General features: G+C 37.4%; 1 protein-coding gene and 1 pseudogene across 6 annotated transcripts in view; both read left to right on the top strand.

Annotated features, from left to right (window-relative positions):
* LOC132129747 (IQ motif and SEC7 domain-containing protein 1-like) overlaps positions 1-16,756 on the top strand; it is a 144,733-nt gene extending 127,977 nt beyond the window's left edge. For 5 of the 6 annotated variants that reach the window (XM_059541463.1, XM_059541468.1, XM_059541466.1 and 2 more), the window contains 4 exons: positions 3,959-4,084; positions 4,213-4,312; positions 4,543-4,704; positions 5,180-5,530. In XM_059541463.1, coding sequence (XP_059397446.1) covers positions 3,959-4,084; positions 4,213-4,312; positions 4,543-4,704; positions 5,180-5,427 — 636 coding nt within the window. In that variant the 3' untranslated portion in view covers positions 5,428-5,530. Of the gene's footprint in view, positions 1-3,958; positions 4,085-4,212; positions 4,313-4,542; positions 4,705-5,179; positions 5,531-15,675 lie in introns of those variants that run through there. The other variant, XM_059541464.1, reaches the window with a different exon arrangement.
* Positions 16,757-18,907: 2,151 nt separating this feature from the next.
* LOC132129222 (platelet glycoprotein IX-like) lies at positions 18,908-22,309 on the top strand (annotated as a pseudogene).
* Positions 22,310-23,712: the final 1,403 nt, after the last annotated feature.

Below are 23,712 nucleotides of genomic sequence, written 5' to 3'. Positions count from 1 at the left end.
GCATGCCATGAAATTTAAAATCAACTTATTTTCCCCTTAAAATGATACATTTTCTCAGTTTAAACATTTGATATGTCATCTATGTAGATGTAGAATTTAAATAGTGATACATTAGGTATATATTTGGTAACAGAACCAAATAAAGTCTCACAAAAAATGAGTGAGATTGAAGAATAATTGAAATGCAAGTCAAGTCAAGTCACCTTTATTTATATAGCGCTTTAAACAAAATACATTGCGTCAAAGCAACTGAACAACATTCATTAGGAAAACAATGTGTCAATAATGCAAAATGATAGTTAAAGGCAGTTCATCATTGAATTTAAGTAGTTTAAATAGTGTCTGTGTATTTATTTGCAATCAAGTTAGTGACATCGCTGTAGATGAAGTGACCCTTTAACCATAATTTGGATGCAAATTTGTCCTAATAAGCAAACTAAATCTTACAAAAGCTGTTTGGGGGGACATCCTGTGAAAGCAACAATAAAAAAGTAAATTAAGTGCAAAGGCGTGCTAGGTTATAGTTTTATGACTATGTCAAGTCATTTCAAGTCACCTCTATTTATATAGCGCTTTAAACAAAAAGGATTGTGTCAAAGCAACTGAACAACATTCATTACGAAAACAGTGTGTCAGTAATGCAAAATGACAGTTAAAGGCAGTTCATCATTGAATTCAGTGATGTCATAATCTCAGTTCAGTTTAAATAGTATCTGTGCAATCATTTGCAATCAAGTCAACAATATCGCTGTAAATGAAGTGACCCCAACTAAGCAAGCCAGAGGCGACAGCGGCAAGGAACCGAAACTCCATCGGTGACAGAATGGAGAAAAAACCTTGGGAAAAACAAGGCTCAGTTGGGGGGCCAGTTTTCCTCTGACCAGACGAAACCAGTAGTTCAATTCCAGGCTGTGGCAAAGTCAGATTGTGCAGAAGAATCAACTGTTTCCTATGGTCTTGTCCTGGTGGTCGTCTGAGACAAGGTCTTTACAGGGGATCTGTATCTGGGGCTCTAGTTTTTCTGGTCTCCGCTGTCTTTCAGGGCAGTAGAGGTCCTTTCTAGGTACCGATCCACCATCTGGTCTGGATACGTACTGGATCAGGGTGACTGCAGTGACCTCAGAATAAAAGAAAAACAGACTAATATTACCGTAGATGCCATTCTTCTAATGATGTAGCAAGTACATTGGGTGTTATGGGAAGTGTTCCCATTTCTGGTTTACCTAATTAATGAAGCCTAAAAATCCTTTAACAGATTTGGATATTAGAAGCATATTAGTGAGTTATGTGTAAGCCAGGTTAAAGAGATGTGTCTTTAATGATTTAGATATTCTAGGTATTATCAAATTGCCTGAGTTTTGAGAATGTGTGGACAGAACAGGGCTAATATACCAACATACTTCTTGGTTCTAGTAAGAACTGACTGGAAATCCTCACAGATACCATTTTTCTCTAAGAAGGAATATAATTGTGAGGATACTACCTTTTCTAGTATCTTGGATAATTGGACAATGAGGAATTAATAATAGTCAGAAGAGCATCTATGACTTCTGGAAGCACCTCTTTTAGGAGCTTAGATAGAATAGGGTCTAACATACATGTTGGTTTAGATGATTTAACAAGTTTATACAATTTTTCCTCTCCTATAGTAGAGAATGAGTGGAACTGTTCCTCAGGGGACCTATAGTGCACTGTCTGATGCGATACTGTAGCTGGCGGTTGAATGGTTACAATTGTATCCCTAATAGTATCAATTTTGGTAGAAGTGATGGTTCTACAATACTTGTAACAATAAGTAGAATTTACAGTTTTAGCTGTATGAAGTTTGCACAGAACTAAATAATGATCTAAGATATAATCACTTGGTTGCATAATTTCAACACCATCAACATCAATTCCATGTGATAGTATTAAATCTAGAGAATGATTTAAAAAAATGAGTAGGTCCTAAGACGTGTTGTCTAACACCAATAGAGTTCAGAATGTCTATAAATGCTGATCCTAATGCATCTTTTTCATTATCGACATAGACATTAAAATCACCAACTATTAAAACTTTATCTGCAGCCAGAACTAACTCGGATGTAAAATCACCAAACTCTTTAATAAAGTCTGTATGGTGCCCTGGTGGCCTTTATACAATAGCCAGTACAAACATCACTGGGGATTTGTCATTAACATTTGTTTCTCTGGATAATGTTATATGAAGCACCATTACTTCAAACGAGTTATACTTGAATCCTGGCCTTTGAGAAATCCTGAAAACATTGTTGTAAATTGAAGCAACACCTCCCCCTTTGCCCTTTGGACGTGGCTCATGTTTATAACAGTAATCTTGGGGGGTGGACTCATTTAAAATAAAGTAATCATCAGGTTTTAGCAAGGTTTCTGTCAAAAAGAGCACATCTAGATTATGATCATATTTTTCATAAAAAGTGATTTTGTAGAAAGGGATCTTATATTTAATAATCCAAGCTTTATCATTTGTTTATCCGTTTGCATCTGTTTTTTATTTGTTGAACCTCAATTAAATTGTTACTCTTAAATTGGTTTGGACGTTTTTTGTATTTTCTAGTTCAGGGAACAGACACGGTCTCTATAGTGTGATATCTAGGTGAAAGAGTCTCTATGTGCTGAGAATTAACTGACCTCTCTGATGTGAGGCGGCTAGCAGACGGTCGGTTTAGCCAGTCTGTCTGCTTCCTGACCTGGGCCCCAGTTAGTCAAGCCATATTTCTTGAGAGAAGAGCAGCACCACCCCAGGAGGGATGCTCAAAAGCTCGTCCAGTTGTTTATGAAACCTGTGTTATTCTGCGGGCACTACTTAGACATCCAGCCATTGAGTGATGACAATCTGCTAAGCATCTCATCACCACGTAAGTAGGGAGGGGACCAGAGCATATTACAGTGTCTGACATCGTGACAAGTTCACACACCTCTTTAATATTATTTTTAGTGATCTCCGACTTGCGAAATCGAACATCATTAGCACCAGCATTAATAACAATCTTACTGTATTTACGTTTAGCATTCGCCAGCACTTTTACATTTGCCAAGATGTCAGGTGCTCTGGCTCCCGGTAAACATTTGACTATGGTGGCTGGTGTCTCTATATTCACGTTCCATACAATAGAATCGCCAATAACTAGAGCACTTTCATCAGGTTTCTCAGTGGGTGCATCACTGAGTGGGGAGAAACTGTGTAATTTTTTGATTGGAACAGAAGAGTGATGACTTGACTATGCAGCCTCACTGTCACCCAGTTGCCCCGCTGCAGGAACCAAACAATGTACAGGACTCCCTGAGCTAGACGCAGCCAAAGCCGTATCTAGAGCCCTCACATTCTTACTGCCCTCAATTAAAGTTAGGATGCGTGTCTCTAATTCTGAAATCTTCTCTGTCAACTATTTCCCTGCATTTATCACATGTGAATCCCTCATCTGCGACAGAGATAGATAAACTGTACATGTGGCAAGCAGTGCAAATAACAATAGCAGGAGAAGCCATTACTCACCGTGCTTGATGAAATATTCTTACCACAGTTGTTTGATGAACTTGTGAAAAACCGGAGAGAGAGAGTAGCGAGAGACAGCAGAGGAGAAAAGAAAACAGTGATAGACACAAATGTAAATGCTAATGAGAAGCTAACGAGTGCTAACATGATGTAGGTGCACTGCACTCACAGATTTAAAATAAAAGTGAATGATCAAATTAATCAGATTAGATTGATAGATAATATCAGAAATATGGTGGGAATTAAGTAATATTTTATCACTTTAAACAACTATGTCTATTTAAAAAACTGTCTATTTAAGAAAAGGATCACCGGCTAGACAGTTAAATATGTCTATTTAAAACAATAGAACAGAGAAAATAGCATAGCTGAGCATAAAAATAGGCGTCATTGGAAAGTCCCCACCATGATAGAGAAACAACCATGTTTGTGTGTGTGTTACAGGTGCTGTCTCAGGCCCATCGCAGGCTGGTGTGCTACTGCAGACTGTTTGAGGTCCCAGATCCCAACAGAGTGCAAAAGCTGGGGCAGCACCAGCGGGAAATCTTCCTGTTTAATGACCTCCTGGTGGTGAGAGAACAATAAAGATACACATAACAAATTATATTAGCACGTTACAACATCTATTAAAGCTAATCACTCAAATATCTACAAATGTGCTGATGCTGATCACTGTGGTTTCTGCAACTTTGTAACAGGTTACCAAGATCTTCCAGAAGAAGAAAAATTCAGTGACGTATAGTTTCAGGCAATCTTTCTCTCTGTATGGGATGCAAGTGATGCTCTTTGAGAACCAGTGTAAGAAATATGAACACAATCAATCTTTCTGAATGGAAGAGCTATTAAAGAGTGCCTTTAAATAAATCAATAATATTTTTTTACCTAAATTAATAACTCATCAGTCTGCCCGTGTTTGTCAGTGTGGTGTGAATTAGCCTAAAGAGTCCAAATAAATATATAGTTAATTTATTTCCTTTCATATTGCTTTAATTCTAAGTTATGCTTTCTCATATTTTTTATTTCCTCAGTCTATCCAAATGGTATCCGGCTGACTTCAGCCATTCCTGGTGCAGACTTCAAAGTCCTGATAAACTTGAATGCTCCCAACTCTCAGGACCGCAAGAAATTCACCAGTGACCTGCGAGAGTCCATCGCTGAGGTCCAGGAAATGGAAAAGTACCGGATAGAGTGTAAACAGACCTTTATTCTTCCTCATCCTCACCATTACCAAACCATTTTTTTTAGCTGCCCATATAAATTTAATTTTCAGGCATTGACGAGCATCAGTAGTAGTAACAGATGCAGAATCACAGTTTCTAGGATTAAATAGAGCAAAAACACTTTTATGCACAATTAAAAAAAAAAAAAATCAGCAATCTTCATGATTTCACAGTCATGGTCTCATTAACATATGGCTGTCCATATTTACATATTGATGCATATTCAGCTTTGCTGAATTAAACTGACATTAGCTTTTATATAGAAAAGGATGCTGTATGACTCTTTCATGTTTACATTTACATTAATGCATTTAGCAGACACTTTTATCCAAAGCGACTTACCAGTTATTACCAGTTTGTTGTCCACGTACAGTGTTATTTTGGAAGTGTTTGCTATACGTTTGAAATGATTGTTGACTGTATGAGTGTGTTTGATTGTTTGCAGCTGAGCTGGAGAAACAGAAAGGAGTGGTCAGACCCAGTATGTCTCAGAGCATGTCGGGCCTAAAGAATGAGAGTGGAAACGGGACCATGGGCCGCACTAGTCTGGATGACACATACACCATGGGGGAAGGGATAAAGCGGAGTGCGCTCAGTAGCTCCTTGCGTGACCTTTCTGAAGCAGGTGAGTTCAGTATATCTGATGTACTGATGAACAGATTTGTCTTAATGCTCAGCAAAACCAGAAAATGAATTGTGTTTTGTTTGATTACTCATGTAGAATGATATTCCTCAAGTTTAATTTCTTAAACCTAATATTTCCACATTTAAATATATTAGGATTTTTTTTCTCTGGTAACATTAGATACCTGCACTATGGGTCCTACAGTGTTTGCAGTATGTATTCACAGAATGAAGAGAAAAAAATGTATGGCACACAAATGTTAATTCGTGGTTTGAATAGGTCCAGGGTTTGTGCTCACAGTGTGTGTGTGTGTGTTCACTGCTCTGTGTGTGTGCATTTCGGATGGGTTAAATGCAGAGCACAAATTCTGAGTATGGGTCACCATACTTGGCTGAATGTCACTTCACTTCATATTCTGAATCGTTATCCACAAGTAATATTTGATCATAGCAGTGTAAGAATGGTGTCCTGCTCAAATGAGGTGTTATTAAAAGAATATTCTGGGTTCAGTTCAGTTGAACAGCATTTGTGGCGTAATATTGATTAATAATAGGTTCTAAAAGCAGAAATAATTTTATAAAAGCTTTATTTGAGCTGTAAAGTTGTTTAAATTATCACTTTTTGCAGTCGTTTAACGGTTTGAGGTATGTAGGGTTTTACATTGTTAAATTGTGAAAAAAGCAGGTAGTTAGTGATTTAACACAAAAATATTGTAAATACACATGTTGTTTTCTTCTTGTGGCTCCACTATTTAAAAAGTAAGTGTTTTAACATCTTTGAATTGACTTAATTAAATTCCATTGTAAATCATTTAATATAAAACTGCTCATGCGTTGGTAGACTGGAAATCAGCACTTGTTCCACAAAGGACAACAGTTTGCGACTGATCCAGGACTTGCGTACAATGAACTTCATGCTCAGGATGTGCTGTTTCAGGACATTGGAGAAATGGAGGTTGCACCCTCAGAAATAAGACAGTGTTATTTGACTGAGGTTTAAAATGGCAGAGTTGGATTTGTTTGCATTCAACAAAACATCCCATTGCCCCATTTGGTTTTCTCTGTCTCCTCTATTGCTCTGGCACTCTGTATTCTTTCCCGCTAATACACCTGCTTCCAGCTGTTTTTATGAGAGTCCGGGAGGAGTCAAGGAATGTCAATGTCAATTTTATTTATATAGCACCATTTATCCCAACCGAGGTTGTCCAATGTGCTGCACATATTGTAATAGACAATTGCACAAAACAAATAAGCAATAAAAACATCATAATAAAACAAACATTTCAATACCACTTCCTTACTTAGAATATGCTAATTCAAAAAGATGCGTTTTTAGCATAGTTTTAAAAACAGATAAGGATGATACAGAGCGAATACACAGAGGTAAAGTATTCCATAATCTGGGGGCAGCTACTGAAAAAGCCCGGTCGCCTCTGCACCTCAGCTTTGACTTTGGGATACATAGCAGCTTCTGGTTAGATGACCGGAGAGAAAGAACAGGACGATACTCAGTAAGTAGTTCCGAAAGATACGGAGGGGCCAGACCATTTAATGATTTAAACATCAAAAGAATAAGTTTGAAATGTACTCGATAACGCACGGGCAACCAGTGCAAAGAACGTAAAACTGGTTTAACATGCTCCCGTTTTTTAGTCCTGGTTAAGAGTCTAGCTGCTGCATTTTGAACTATTTGTAACCGGGATAAAGCTGACTGGCTAATCCCAAAATATAGTGAGTTACAGTAATCCAGTCTCGTCGTAATGAAAGCATGGATCAATTGTTCAAAGTTTTTACTCGTCAAAATGGGTTTAACCTTAGCTAGTAGTCTAAGCTGAAAGAAACATGATCTAACCACAGTATTGATGTGTTTGTCAAATTTCAGCTTATCATCAAAAATAACCCCTAAATTTTTAACCCAAGGTTTTACACAGGAAGATAACTCACCAAAATTTATTTTTGGTGAACTAACAGAGTCTGAAGGACCGAATACCGAAAATCTCAGTTTTACTCTCATTAAAATTAAGAAAATTTAAAGACAGCCAGGCTTTTACATCAGTCAAACAAGTCATGAGTGCTTCTAAGCCATTGGAACTCTTTTTTAAGGGCAAATATATTTGAGTGTCATCTGCATAGCAGTGAAATGACAGACCATGCTTCCTAAAAATAGAACCCAATGGTAGCATATACAAAGAAAAAAGAATCGGAGCTAAGATGGAACCCTGAGGTACACCACATGCTAAAGGAGCTGACTCAGATGAGTGTTCACCCATATTAACATTAAAACGTCTATTTAAAAGATATGAATTGAACCATTCAAGAGCGCTTCCTGTTTTGCCTGCGCAGTGCTCCAGGCGAGTAAGAAGGACTGCATGGTCAACAGTGTCAAACGCCGCACTCAAATCTAGGAGCACAAGCATAGAATGGTTTCCAGAGTCGCCAGCAAGTAGAATATCATTTAAAACCTTCAGGAGTGCAGTCTCTGTAGAGTGGAATTTTCGAAAACCTGATTGAAAGACCTCAAATATCTTATTTTCATCTAAAAAACTCTGCAATTGTAGAAGCACTGTTTTCTCGAGGATCTTTGTAATAAAAGAAAAATTTGAAATTGGTCTATAGTTTTCTAAAACAGTAGGATCTAAATTATGTCTCTTGAGCAAAGGATATACTGTAGCATGTTTTAAGGCATCAGGTACAGAACTAGTTTCAAAGCATCGGTTAATCAAAGTAACAAGATATGGACCCACTACATCAAAAACTTGTTTCAGGAAATAAGGAGGCAAGATGTCCACGGTAGAGCCTGACGGCTTAAGCCGGCATACTATTTCTTGGAGATATTCAAAAGAAATAGGTTTTAATTGACTAAACTCTGCACAACAAACAGAGTAGATGGATGGATCAGAATCAGGGTGAGATATCCCCCGTCTAATAGAATTAATCTTTTCAACAAAGAATCTCAAAAAATCCTCACACAATGTTTTTGACACAGCAGGGTACTTTGAGACCGTTGGGTTGACAACAGTGTTAAAAACAGTAAAAAGAGTTTTGGGCCTATGGAAATTATTATTGATAATGTCTGCAAAATACCTTGATTTTGATTCTTTCATTGCCTTCTAATAATTAAATAATGAATCTCTTAATAATTCCAGCGAAATCTGGAGCCGGTCCTTTTTCCACTTTCGCTCCGCCCGTCTACAAAACTGCCTCGAGGCGCGAACGTTATCGTCAATCCAGTGTTCAGATCTAGGTTTGAGTTTTAAAGTCTTTACAGGAGCAATTGAATCCAAGATAATCAAAGAAGTCGAGTTAAATTTAAGTAGGAGCTCATCTGGACTCAGATCACACTGACTTATGTCAACTGTTTGAACAGCATCACAGAAAGTTAATGAAAAGGATATGCTAGTAGATGGAGTAATTATTCTAGATTTACGGACACATTTAATAACTTTAGTACAAGTTGATACCCAGGGAACAGAAAACATAACAGTTTTATGGTTAGAAAACCCGTTTTCAGTTACTTCAAGCTCATAAAGTGAAATGCCATAAGAAAGCACAAGGTCAAGAGTATGTCCCGACTGATGATTCAGGACATTCACATACTGAATGAAATCAAAGGCATTTATCAGATTAGAAAATTCTTTAGATAATGAGTCCGTTGTGCAACACACATGGATGTTGAAATCACAAAGGATTAACAGTGTATCAAATTTGGGTAAAAATTCCCCCAAGAAGTCTGCAAACTCGTTTAAAAAATGTATATTGTGCTTAGGAGGACGATATATCAAAGCAACCAGTAGTGGACCATTCAGATCAAATGTAAACAACTGCAGTTCAAAACTCTGATAAGCATGAAACATAGTTTGGCTGCAAGAAAATCTGTCTTTAAAAATAGAGATCAGTCCTCCACCACGGCCTGTTGTACGTGGTGAATTAAAAAACAAACAGTTTTGTGGCAAAAGACTTAAGTCCCCATTTGTAAGCCAGCTTTCAGTAATAAATAAAAAATCAAGGTCCCGCGAGGAGAAGAAGTCATTAATAATAACAGTCTTATTTACCACTGATCTGGCATTTAGCAACGCCATCCTTAGACCAGGTAGATTTTCAGTCGACTCCGAATTCCGAATCCGAGAAAAACGTTGAAGATTACTCACACAAACTCCAGCGCGGTGAAAACGAGGTGAGCCGTAGGCAGGTAGCGGAGCAGCTTCAGCCATAATCATTGAAGTGTTCTTATTCCATTGATACACTGGGTCCAGAGAGCGCCAGCAAATGGAGAAATCGCCGACCAAACCCTTCACATGGAAACCCAGAAAGGATCGACGCGATTCTAGTTGTTGTTGTTGTTGTTGTTGAGCCAGGAAATGCTTCAACTTAACGGCAAAGCCACCCCATCTTCCGCGTTTTCTCCTACGCCTCCTAGGTAGAGGTAGAGAACACGGCCAGCGGCGCAGGTAGCCAGGTATGGACGTCAGAAACGGAGATGAATGAGATGAGCTGTTTCGTGCTTGATATATCAGATCGTTTGTACTAGTTTGCAAACTTAAAAGAGTTAGTCTATCATATATCAATATTAAGGAAACGCATTGTGTTAGATAAAAGATCAAACAGCATAAAACAAACAAACTAAGGACTGGACCAGGCGTCTGACGGCAAGCCACACACAACGGCGCCATCTTGACTTGTGTGTCAAGATGGAAGATCCAAGGAAGATCCATTTAGACTTTTGCCTTTTGGTTCAGTGATGACACTCCTTGGGAAGTGTATTTTATGCAGGTGCAGCTCAAATCACATTTGTACAAGATGTGTGTAGAGGGTATTGCTGCTCAGTATGTACCTGTTAATGGTGTTTCTTTGGGGAGACACTCACTTGTCTCCTGTTTTAAGCTTAGACAGCTAAGGCATTTCCAGCCTTGTTTTTTCCATCTTGGGAATCCTCTTTAGTGTTCAAAGGTTTGATGCATTCTCTGTTTGAGTCATTAGAGTCAGAAGGAGTTTTGTTAGTGGTCCTGATATCTCTCAAAAGGATTGAAGATTTGCAGGCTTTATCTGTGAACTCTTCTTTTTGTTGGGGATCCCTTAACTCTCATGGTGGGCTCCAGTACTCTTGTCATGGCGGAGATGCTCTCGACACCATGGGGACAAACAATGGAAATGAAGGAAACAGGGGTGTGACGAGTGGGGCCGGTGGAGTGATTGGGAAATGAGCAACACCTGCTCCACTCACCGGTCTCGCATCCCACGGAGGAGATTGGAAGGATACAAAAGAGGAGCGACGACAGTGAAGGACGAGAGAGGACCAGGCCTGGTTTTTATTTTGTGTTTGGTTTTTATTTGTGCGCAACAGTCATCCACGATGGGCTGTCACATTGTTTTGTGTTTATTTTATTAAGCGTTTTTAGTTAAGTCTTTATTTGAAGGTCAAAAAATAAATAAATAAAGCCCAGGCCTGGTCCTCTCTCGTCCTTCACTGTCCACTTCACTTTTCCATACCCTCGAATTCCACAAGGACTCCCACGATGACGGACGATGTTGCCGGCTTATGCACCTGGTCAGAAGTTTCATGAGGCTCAGGCTTTGGGGAGATGGCAAGTTCAGTCACATGGTTCAGTTGTGTATAGCGGCAGGCTTGGGATCTCCGTCTGCAGTGGGCTCTGGCAAATGTTCCGTGTAGCAGGGTGATGGCGATGGCTCAGCTCTGGATTGAGAGTGGGACTGTTGGTAATGGCCAGTCCATTGTTCACCAGCACCCACTACACAAACATGGAGTAATATTACCTTTGCCAATCAACTGGAAGATGGGCCTCTGACCACTCACTAAGGCATGGAAAAAAAGACACACATCAAGCAGTCTGGGAAGCGAGTCAGGCAAACCAGATTGATAAATGCCAGGTATGGTCCTCCATTGGATGATCCCACTTGTCCAAGCAGAGCAACTGAATGGCTGGCAGGTCCATAATCAAATAGGAAAAAAACACTGCAACTCCGTCTGAGTCCATTTTTATGTCACGTTCAGTGGCTGTGAAGAAGTTCACAGGAAATTGCAAAATTCAACATGGACTACCCTGGAGAATCACTGGGAAACAGTCACACAAAATATAGATGAGGACAGACAAGGAACTGAAGAAACAGGGCTTATACAAACCCAATTCCAAAAAAGGTTTTGACACTGTACATATTGTGAGTAAAAAAGGAATGGAATAATGTACAAATCTCATAAACTTTTATATTTTATTCACAATAGAATATAGATAACATATCAAATGTTGAAAGTGCTACACATTCCACAAAATTTGGGACAGGTAGCAATAAGAGGCCGCAAAAGTTAAATGTACATATAAGGAACAGCTGGAGGACCAATTTGCAACTTATTAGGTCAATTGGCAACATGATTGGGTATAAAAAGAGCCTTTCAGAGTGGCAGTGTCACTTAGAAGTCAAGATGGGCAGAGGATCAGCAATTCCCCCAATGCTGTGGCGAAAAATAGTGGTGCAATATCAGAAAGGAGTTTCTCAGAGAAAAATTGAGTTTGAAATTATCATCATCTACAGTGCATAATATCATCCAAAGATTCAGAGAATCTGTAACAATCACTGTGCGTAAGAGTCCAGGCTGGAAAACCATACCGGATGCCCGTGATCTTCGACCCCTATCTAAGAAGCCATATCTAAACATGATCCAGAAGCGCAGCCGTTTTCTCTGGGCCAAGGCTCATTTAAAATGGATTGTGGCAAAGTAGAAAACTGTTCTGTGGTCAGACGAATCAAAGTTCTTTTTGGAAAACTGGGATGCCATATCATCCGGACTAAAGAGGACAAGGACAACCCAAGCTGTTATCAGCGCTCAGTTCAGAAGCCTGCATCTCTGATGGTATGGGGTTGCATGAGTGCGTGTGGCTTGGGCAGCTTACACATCTGGAAAGGCACCATCAATGCTGAAAGGTATATCCAAGTTCTAGAACAACATATGCTCCCATCCAGACATAGTCTCTTTCAGGGAAGACCTTGCATTTTCCAACATGACAATGCCAGACCACACACTGCATCAATTACAAAATCATGGCTTTGTAGAAAAAGGATCCGGGTACTGAAATGGCCAGCCTGCAGTCCAGATCTTTCACCCATAGAAAACATTTGGCGCATCATAAAGAGGAAGATGTAACTAAGACAGTTGAGCAACTAGAAGCCTGTATTAGACAAGAATGGGACAACATTCCTATTCCTAAACTTGAGCAACTTGTCTCCTCAGTCCCCAGACGTTTGCAGACTGTTATAAAAAGAAGAGGGGATGCCACACAGTGGTAAACATGGCCTTGTCCCAACTTTTTTGAGATGTGTTGATGCCATGAAATTTAAAATCAACTTATTTTTCACTTTAATTTATCATTTTTCTCAGTTTAAACATTTGATATGTCATCTGTTTTATTCTGAATAAAATATTGAAATGTGAAACTTCCACATCATTGCATTCTGTTTTTATTCACAATTTGTACAGTGTCCCAACTTTTTTGGAATCGGCTTTGTATAACAGGAACATAATTAAGGTAAAACGGCAGGTGAGAAGGAACTAATTACCAAACAAGGAAACTAAATGGAAAAGCAGGCAAACAGAAAGAAAACGCAGAGGAGCTGTCAGTACCGATAGATTTGTGGGCAGTGCCATAATATAACACAATTGCACTTTGGGCGTCTCAAGTCTCTGTCCTTTGAGTCTCGTTCAGCAAAATGAACGAATCATTTTTCGAGTAATTTCATTCATTTTTGCAAAATGTAATTAAAATGTTACATGTTACTTCCCTAACACATTTAGTACTTACACAAATGTTTATCACACTACAAACAATACAAAACTATAATGCTATAAGAAACAGAAAAGATTTATTAGTTATTTACTTGGGTCTTTAGCCTATGATGAGCTCACCTTCGTTCACCAACTGACAGCCCCATAAGCTTACCCAATGAAGTCTGAGCCGGAAAGAGAATTGAATAGTTTATCTTTCAAGTCGTTCTTTTGTCACGTGATGTGACAGCATTGGATAGAGAGATTAATTTAATTACAAACGGGTACATAGGTCTTATTATTATTATTATTATTATCATCATCATTATTATAATTATTATTTACTCTTACAATTATGTGATGCGTTTTTGGTTTCAAATTTTAGCTTTTTATTTCTTACAGTATATAAATGTGTGAATTTCTGTCATTATAGTTCTTTCTATAACACTGAATGTGGTGACAAAGGTAATAGAGTTGGTTATTATTATTAAGTCTCTTTCCAGGTTAGACTGCATAGGTAAAGCTTATGGTAAATGGTAAATGGACTGCATTTATATACTCGATAGATGAACTTATCAATTCTCTTTCTGGCTCAAACTGCCTTTGTTAAGCTATGGGGCTGTCACGTGTTGAACGACGACTCGAAAAACCCGAAGACTCAAAAGAAGTGAACTAATTTCAGTACAGAACCCATAGGATGTTGCGCATGCCCGACTGAATGACTCACTCCCGAGACGACTCGCTCGTTCTGAGTCACATTAAAGATTTGTTCAAACAAATCATTCAAGAATGACCCATCACTATTTTGAGTCCTGGTCTGTGGACCTTTCCTGGTCCCGTCATCCTTTCTGTCTCTCACTTCAAAACAATAAATAATAAATAAATAAATAAATAAATAAAAAATATGTTATTTTTCCAGGTCATCACAAAAAGTCTGCTGTGTTTATATTGTATTGAAACTGATCTTTCAGTCTTACATTTTATTTATCCAAGTATTTGTGAGCACCATGTGCCTTGGCTTGTGTGTATTTGCTAAAATGGCTCATGAAAGGCAGCATGCACAGATGGAATAAACACAGCAACCTGGCAGTCAGTTACTTTGGATAATGACCCAGAAAGTTCTGAAAGTCTCAGCTTGCTGTGTTTTTTCATCAGTTTAGAGTAGAGGGATGTTACAGGTGTGATCTCTAATGCTACTGCATGTCTGGGGCAGGCAAGCATGGGCGCTGTACCAGTGCAGGATCTCTAGACAGCAGTTTAGAAGTAGACAGTGGGAGGGAATTATTTGATTTGATAATGTGTAATGCACATTTCTTTGCACCTTCTGTGCTTCATGGGTTTAAATGGTCCATTCTCTTCTTTATCTAATATATTTATTGATGCCTTACCTGCCCACCTGCATGAACTGCTCACCTACTGAAACTGGTGCTTGTCTGTAAGTGCAGGTGCTCAGAAAGACCAGGTGCCTATTTTTAAGCATGCATGTTTTTTTACAAACAGTCTGATGATGGCTTCTGTATGTTCATGAAAGTCTGTTATTTTAGTTCTTTTTTAAAGGGTCTTTTTCACTTGTGTCTGTTAGATGGTTGATGAACCTCACACATACATAGTGAAACTTGTTTTTTTGGAAAAGAAATTCTACAAATTGCTCTTTTAAAGACCTTTAAAGACTGAGTCAAATGGGGATTTCAGTCTGGTTTGTTCATGCATTATATTTCATGCTTTTTCTATCTTTTTTTACATTTCATTTTGATGGATGATTTGAGTACTCATTCATAGTGGATTGCTGCTTATATCTTCTTTGTCCATTTAAAATATCTAACATTGGTAATCAAACAATGTAATTGTCTGTCAAAGATAAAGAAACAAAACCGTTGAAGATGTTTCAGTTTTGAAGAGAGACAAGACAAGATTTCCTAAACAGAGAAGCCACCCCTGCAAAAAAGAGCCATTTGAGTCTTTCACTAATTGGGTTCATGCGGACCACGTTCCCACAGAATTGTCTGGAGTGTTTTTTCATTCATTAAAAAAGTACCATTGAAAAAACAGAGCGCATGTATGTTATATACATTTATAAACATTCTAAAGGGTTATGCAAGATTTTTTTAGCTCTCACAGGAATGATGCATTTTATAGATGTCGTGTGTGTTAATTTAAAAAATAAAAAAAGGTGCAACAATGTAATACCAACACTTGTCTCCAATTTACTACCATGCAGTTTCCTGTCAAAATGAAACAAAAGCATGCATTTTCAGATGTTCATGATGCCAAGTGGATTCACTATGGCTACAGCCTGCAGTGAAGACCATCTCAATAAATTGGCATAATTCTGTTCATGCTTTAAAGGTTGATCCCAACTCCTGACCAGAATTAGAGCTGCTAAAACACCATTCAAGTGACTGATATAAAAGGCAACTTTTCATCAATGATTTTTTAAAAACATACAGAGAAATTGAAAATAGGAAAGCAAAGTTTCTGTAAAAGGAGGCAGTCATTGACATGTCTGTATTTACTTCACTAGCTGAACACATCTCTCTTCCCAGGGCTCCATCTTTAGCAGTCCTCCTCTGCGTCAGAGATAACCTTCCTTCCAGGATCATCTGTTCCTAAAAGACGCAGCCGTCCAATCTCCTCCTCCTCCCTCCTTGGGTCACTTTTCGACAGCAGTCACGAATCCTCCACCGTAGCACCACTCCCCACTAACACACAGCCAACGCGGCCTGTACAGCTTTCACACTCGCTGTGCAGCCCCGACATAGAGAACAGCACATGATCACCAAACACAAGCCTTATGCTTTCAGCATACTGGTGTGAGCTTTAAACAGACAAAACCATACCAGAGCCATACCAGCCAGTCCCAACAGTGCAAAAACAGCATCTGTCTTTGATGTCACTCACACTTATTGCATTCTGCCTATGGGTGAATGTCACAAGATTACAATTCTGACAAGAATTTATCATTTGCATAAATAATACCAAGGACCATTAAGAAATATTGCATTGTAACGTAGTTTTCATAACACATTTTGTCTTACTGTAATGCATTTTAAAGTTTTAATAGTAATAATAATAATAATAATATCAGTATTATTATTATTATTATTATCCAATAGTTTTAGGTCTGTTCTTGGAAAACACAATAGAACAACAATTTGTCAGTTAATATTAGCTTACATTAAAGCCAGCAGCCATGCCATTTTAAAAAAATAAATATTTTTACATGAATCCAAACTCCAATCATTTTTATAATTATTATTTTTATTTTATTATTATTATATTTTTTTTATGAGAAGTGTGTTTAATTTTGCTTAATATCAGCAAACAAATCTTAATGGTCCTAAATATAGATATGATTTTTCATTTATTTATTATTATATTTATAAAAACATACAACAAAATAGTAGGTTTGCTTGTATTCACGTTCATTCAAACTAGCCGAATGAGAGAGTAGATGTTTTAATGCTGTATTAGTTGTAGATGACAGCTCTACATGTTGTCTTAATAATCATTAATGAACGTGCCAATGACCATTGCATTACACATGTTTCATGTGTAGTACAGTAGTGTAACTGAAACCATTGTAAGCAAAAAGCGATGTTATAGGATACTGTAAAAGATGTATTCACAACTGAATTGAGGTTATATTTAAAGAAGTATTCTACTAGAAAGCTTCCATTGTGATCCATTATGAGGTGATTTTGAAGCACAAATGCAGTATCATGTGGCACTTTAAACTGCTCCACTACAGTGAAATTGTACAGCATTATATGAATCTTACAGAGATGTTTAAATATGTTTGCATGTTTTTTTTAAAGAAATTATTCAGATTTTATTATTATTATTATTTTCATATTTTTCTTTCCCTTTGGAGGAAAATCCTGGACATCTGAGGGCCAGTGACAGAATTATTTTTCTATATTTTATGAATTGTTCTTGTTTGTTTTTAAGTGCAATATGTTTGTCATGATGACGTGGTCATGCCGGAGCATCTTTACTATTACTTCATCATAGTGGCATAGAGATTCTCATCGAACTAGTGTTTTTACATTGAATGAAATGTCAAAGTGATCAGCTAGGCTTTAACTGTGATTTGTTATTGATGTTGTTCTTGGGTGTTTATTTATATTGAAAATAAACCAGTGTTACCATGGCAATGAAGTGCAATCATGTAAAAAGTACTTTTCTTTTTTTTACTTTTAAACAACCAGGAGATAGTTTCTTCGATATTATGCAAGCATCTGCATGTGTAATGCATATCTAGAAATTAACTTTTGATCTGTGAAGTCAGGAAAAGGAAAATGATTGTTGTAAAGATGCATTCTGATCAGGTATATAAGCTGAAAATTGAAGAATACGTTTTCCTTATTTTTCATTATCAAAATTTTGTAATCTTTGCTACGGAGCATGTTTTCATGACCCCAAACCAAAGCGGTAGGTTTTCTTTTCAACATCTCAAATATATTGAGTGCAATATGAATTCTGATGTACTAAAGCCAACATGAAAACAGATTAAACTGACCCTATGCTTTCTTAACACATTGTGCACAATTCATTGGTGCACATTAATTAAAAGAAAATAAATAGTCTTCTTACTGAAAAGTTTTGCTTGAAATAAACACGCCCTCTTATTTCTCAACCCGGCTCCTTCCATAACATGTCATTTTTTAACAATCTGATCAATTCCTGGTGGATAAAAGAAAATTCTGCCTTACATTTTTCACGTTTAATATCGTATTTTACTCTCAATTAAGGAAATAAAATGTGTTTGTGAATGTTGATTTATGTTGACTTTAAGATAAAAAAAGAAGATCTTTCATTACGAAGTAAAACTTTCCAAAGATTTTCTTTCTGCATAAAATATTAATAACATGAGAAGATATTGAAATGTTTTGATTTATAGATGCCCCAAAAATGCACTTAAGGTTCAAATGCATCGTTCTTTTTTTTGTCCACCATGAGCTGATCAACACTCAGCCTTAACTCTTTTATTTCACTTTACCTCTCTTTCTAATGATTCTGTATATTTCTTATTCTCTCCTTCTACGTGTTTCATCTTAGCAGCATTTCTCGTGCTCGACCTGTTGTTCTGTACTGTGGTGTGTTACTGCAGATAATGCAGCTCATCCATGTCGCACTATTGGCCCATGTAAAGAGGGCTTGTAAAGACACGTCTGGGCAGTAATAAATATATTAGGGGACCAAGCTGAACCATTGTGTATATAGTGTGTACAGTATCCTGACTGCATTTATATGAGAGGTGTGTCCCCGTCTGTTTTCCTGTGTGTTACTGAAACAGACTCGGTCCGGATGTTTCTCTCCTCACAGGCTGCTATCACACTGTCCCAATCAACCGCTCGGAGGAATGGAAAAGGGCATTGTTTAATTTTGTTGTTGTTGAACAGAGAATGCTTGTCTTTTTAGGTAATGGCTATCTATGTCAGTCATTGTAAAACTCAAACTGTGACGACATTCAGAACATAAAATAAAGTGAATATATGATACACGTAGTAGACTGAGTTTATTATTATTCGTTTTATTATAAGTTTATTTAAGTTTTCCAGAGAAAAGCATTCAGTAGTCTATTGTTATCGCATTTGAATTTGTTTTTGATTGAGTGCATGTTTTGGGTTTGAGTCTTTAATTTTGGTGGCATGTATGCACTGCAGGCTAAATATTGGTAATTCATCATGGAGCAAGTTATTTCATTTTCGATATTTTCATGCTGTTTGCAGATAGTCTTATCCTCTGCTCACACAGGCCAGCCCTGTGATGATCACATGACCCACCATGCTCCTCCTGGAGCTCTCACTGCTCAGTAAACTGTCAGACATAGGAAAAACATTATCAGACGTTTATGGTTTACAATGCCAGTGATGCCTGATTTAATATACAGAAGCATTTGCAAGAAAAAACACTTGTGGATGTACGTCTCAGCCTAAAAGCCAGGATGATTATTACACATATTACACAGTTGCTTTCAATCACATGCTTTAAGGTAAGTCTTACATCCATTATCCAAACATTATTGAAGAGAATGCAGATATTTTAAGTGTGACTGAAGTTGCACATTTTGGGGTCCCTGTATGTACACAACAAGAAAGTACTCCAATAAAAAAAAGTTTGGAACTACAAACTTTTTGTATAATGTTGAATCAGGCATTTTTGCTTAAAGGTCTGCCTGTTGTCTTGAGTTATTTTAAGACTTTAACCAAACTATCCTTCTCTCTGGTAGAATCCAAAATGCTACTGACATGATGAACAGTTTTCCTCAAACTGTTGACAGATTTCCTATTGAAACAGAAATTATTGGACATATCAAAAGGAGGATGAACATCTAGTTATACATTTTTACATATGAAAAAGGTTTACTTTTTGGTAAACTTCTGCATATCATGCAGTGTTTATTGTCTTTTCAGTTGTGTACATACAGTATAGTAGAAATAACTTTATTAAAATAGCTTATTAAGCTTGTCTCTACAATGTTGGTTATAAATCACAAGCTGCTCACACAAAGAGCTGTCCTCGACACATTTAGAAGTCATATGCAAGTTTGGTTTCGGGTAAATATTCATCTCACCCGGCTCTTTTGTTTTCTGTCCTATATCCACTACAATCTGAAAAACCTCTGTAAAGGACTCAGACTGCATGAGGGAAAGTATCAAACTGAATCACAAAATTGTCAAAACCTTTTTGCAAACCTGTTTGACCGATTCGATCAAGAGACTAGACCTTTGCATACTAGTTTTGGTTCAAGTTTTAATCACCTAATACAGGGTTGTTCTGTTGAAAATATCCTTCTCCTGAAGAGACACTTTCCTGGAGTTTAGCTATATGCTGATATCCATAAGACAAGGATTTAGCAGTATCCTATTAAAGTATAAATTAAAAAAGTAAAAATTCGGTTGACCAACTTAGTATCTATTTAAGCTTACAGTGCCCTATTTTACTTCTTTAAATTATTTTATTAACAATCTTTATTTATATTTATCAACATTACTCTCTTTTGATGTTGCCTTAGAATTTGAGAAAAAAAAGGCTTAGGAATCTTAGGAGGTGTTATAGTTGAAAGGGTCATATGATCCAATTTCAAGTTTTACAAGCTGTTCGTGAATAGATAAGATCCCTAAAGTTGCAAAGACTAAAGTCTCAAACCCAAAGAGATATTCTTTATAAAAGTTAAGACTCATCATGTCCTCCTAAAACACCTCATTTAAACACGCTCCCACATGTCTACATGATGTGGGCCCAAATGTTCATGCAAAGAAAGAAGGTGTGACTCTGCTGTAGTTTTGTTGCTGCTGCCGCCATGTCGTAGAGACGCTGTGTGTTTCGTTGTGAAAGCAAAACTACTTTGTTCTTTCCGAAAGAGAAGACAACTAGAAATCTGTGGTTAAGTTGTATTAACAACACTGTTTCAGAACAGTTCAACCCAAATATTCAGATGTGTTCAGCACATTTTACGAAGGACGAGGACTGTTTCCTGAGAGAGTAGCCTACAATGCCGGTGTTCTCACAAATAAAGGATTTGCCACTGATGATTCAAACGTGAGTTTTGAGCAGTGTATGTTGTTTGTCATTTCTCCGATCACAAATGCATACATGGTTTTACGTTTACACATTGTGATACGCAACATGTAAAAAGACATTATAATTCATTATAATCCGTAATTATGTACCCACTAGATTCAACAAATTCTTTGTTTGTAATGGGTTTTATTGGTTTTGTATCATCACTCCGGGACACACGGCATCACAGTGTCACATGCTTGAGGTATTCAGCCAATCACAATGCACTGGATAGCTGGCCAATCAGAGCAAACCCCACTTCTCAGACCGATGAGCTTTGTAAACATCGACACGTTCAAAAAACAACCCCCCCCCCCCCACCAATTAAAGTCATTACGGTAGGCTTACTGTAGCATCTCCAGGTAAGCTCTGTCATGCCATATAATGCTGCTGTGCTCATTAGATTTGGGAGGAGAACTCATCACATATGCTGCTGATCGAGTTCAACGTACACTTAATCAGGAACATTCTTTGTTCTTGTTAAATTTCACTTTAGATACACAAATATAACACAGACAGGCCTTTCTGATGCTGAGAGCATCTACGTTACCTCTTTTCTACTGCCAAAAGAATTAGAGGTTATGTAACAAAAAGACAACAGACTGATTCTATTCAGGCTTCAGATTTTTATTGCATAATTACTTGAAATAAAAGAGGTACTCATAAGTCCCTGCCCCTGAATATGTGCTAAAATAATTGTTTTGTCACACACAGGATGCTCGTTAATTCAGGGCTGACTCTTCTCTTGTGCTCGGTCTTTGCACATGTTAGTTCCCAGTCCTGCGGGTGCAAGACTTTGCCGTCCCGAGGTCTGAGGGTGAACTGCAGCTCGCAGGGCCTGAGAAGCATCCCTCATCTTCCTGCAGAAATCACTGAACTCCTGCTGCAGAATAACCTCCTGACCACTGTAACTCCAGGGCATTTAGACCGGCTCCACCTCCTGCAGCTGGTCAATTTATCCGGGAACCCCTTCCACTGTGACTGCAGCATCCAGTACTTAAGACAATGACTACAGAGGAATAAAGCTGTCTCTGTGATGCCGGTGTGTGCCAGTCCTACAGAACTAGCCCAGAGGTCCATCGATGAGCTCACTGATGCTTATTTTGCATCCTGTGTCTCTGATCACTGCTTTGAGTGGGTTTATAATGCCATCTTATGCGTCATGCTTTGCTTTCTCATTGGTTTGCTGCTGTGGTGCCTGCAGCTAGCAAGAAACTCTACGTTTATTCTGGGAATTGATGAGAGACACAGGGGATTTGAGGCAGAATCTCTTCGATTGCTCAAACCCAAACACAGAGTGAGGATGAGGTGCAGTATCGGGTCACTAAGCCCAGGAACCGATGACATGGACAAGCCTTTACTCAACATGGACATCCTCCCTCAGATACTGGACGTCCTGCACAAACAACACAACATTAAGATTAAAGTACCATGAAAAACTGAACCGTGTTCTTACCTCTTCATTTAATTGTATGTAATAATATGCTTTCATGATATGCAACATGGATGTAACGTGATATTAGGAAATTATAAATCTTGCCAGATACATTTATATTTTGCTCTCTAAATTGTATTTTAGTTATTATATTGTGTTAAGAAAAAAATAAAATAAAATAAAAACAACCTCTAAGTCCGACAGAAAGTTTCAAGTGAATGCTGGATGATGGAGCCGGCCAGTGAGGCTTTCTTTGGGACACGCCCACTTGTTAAAAAAGTTAGATCCAGATCAGAATGCTCTAGATTTGGAAAGCCCAGTTCTGCTATATTGGATCAGGTAATCTGTTTTACTTTTGGGCCAGTTTTTCAAATGCAACACACTTCTTCTGTTTACCAAATTCAGATAAGACTAAAACCGAAATAAAAATGAATAAAAACTATATACATATTATATAGTTATAGTTATATAAAACTATAGACATATTAAATAATAATAATAATTAAGTAAAAAATTACAAAACACAACAAAATTACTAAAACTTTAAATTAAAACTTAAATTTATATTTTGTAATTCAACCCATTCAGCATATTAATAAAAGCTATATTAATCAGCGATACTAAAATAAGAATAAATGGGACTACATATCACAATGTAGGCTACTAAAAAAAACATGTACAATACTCAGTGGTCACATTACATGTTTTTATTTGTAGAGACAGAAAACAGCATAATAATTAAAATAAGGAAATAAATAGAAACAAATATGCAATCAATAATAAGGGATGCAATTATTGGAAACTATACATGCTTTTTGATATTATATACTTTATTTATTTATTTAACCTTTCTTTTTTTAAAGAGTTACTAGAGACTTCACCGGTTTCAGCTTCAGGTCTAGCTTCATATTCAGTGACTGCCAGCTTCAAACTGAGGATCACTTTAGAAACAAATGCCTGCAAATTATTATTATTATTTATTTATTTATTTATTTATTTTTAATCTGCCAGTTGTTATGCATGACTTAAAAATGCACAACAAGACTTGTATTACACATAAAGTTAAATATTATTTTATATGGTCTTTTATTTGTCACCTTCAGAAGTGGTTTGAGTGATTGAACTGTAATTCATCTCAAAAACATTCACACCTGGTCTTTTAACCCTTTGAGTGGTATGGTCCCACATGTGGGATTTTTATTTCTGTGCCCCTGGTTGATGACATGGCAAGCAAGTGTGTGAATATTTTGAACAAAAAAGGAAAAACTAAATAAACACGATCTATCTGTCATACAGTGTTTTCGTAGCTGCTGTGTGTCACATGAAAAGTATGACGTGTTGCCATGGAAACATGTTTATTTCTTTTGGAATAACATACCTTCCTTTCCCTATAGCCTTTTCTACTCCTGCCATCTAGTGGCCAAATTATACATCTGTAGACAAAAACTTTCCCTCTTCTTCTGAGCATAATAAACATTGAAATACAATCTTAGAACACTATAACAGAATGCACTGATGCATTAACACGTTCTGAACATGAGTAATAAGTAATTACAGCAGTACTGGAAGTATCATTGTG

Source organism: Carassius carassius, chromosome 46 (assembly GCF_963082965.1).
Source record: "Carassius carassius chromosome 46, fCarCar2.1, whole genome shotgun sequence".
In the NCBI taxonomy this organism is placed as follows: Eukaryota; Metazoa; Chordata; class Actinopteri; order Cypriniformes; family Cyprinidae; genus Carassius; species Carassius carassius.
This window is presented reverse-complemented; position numbering and strand designations above follow the sequence as displayed.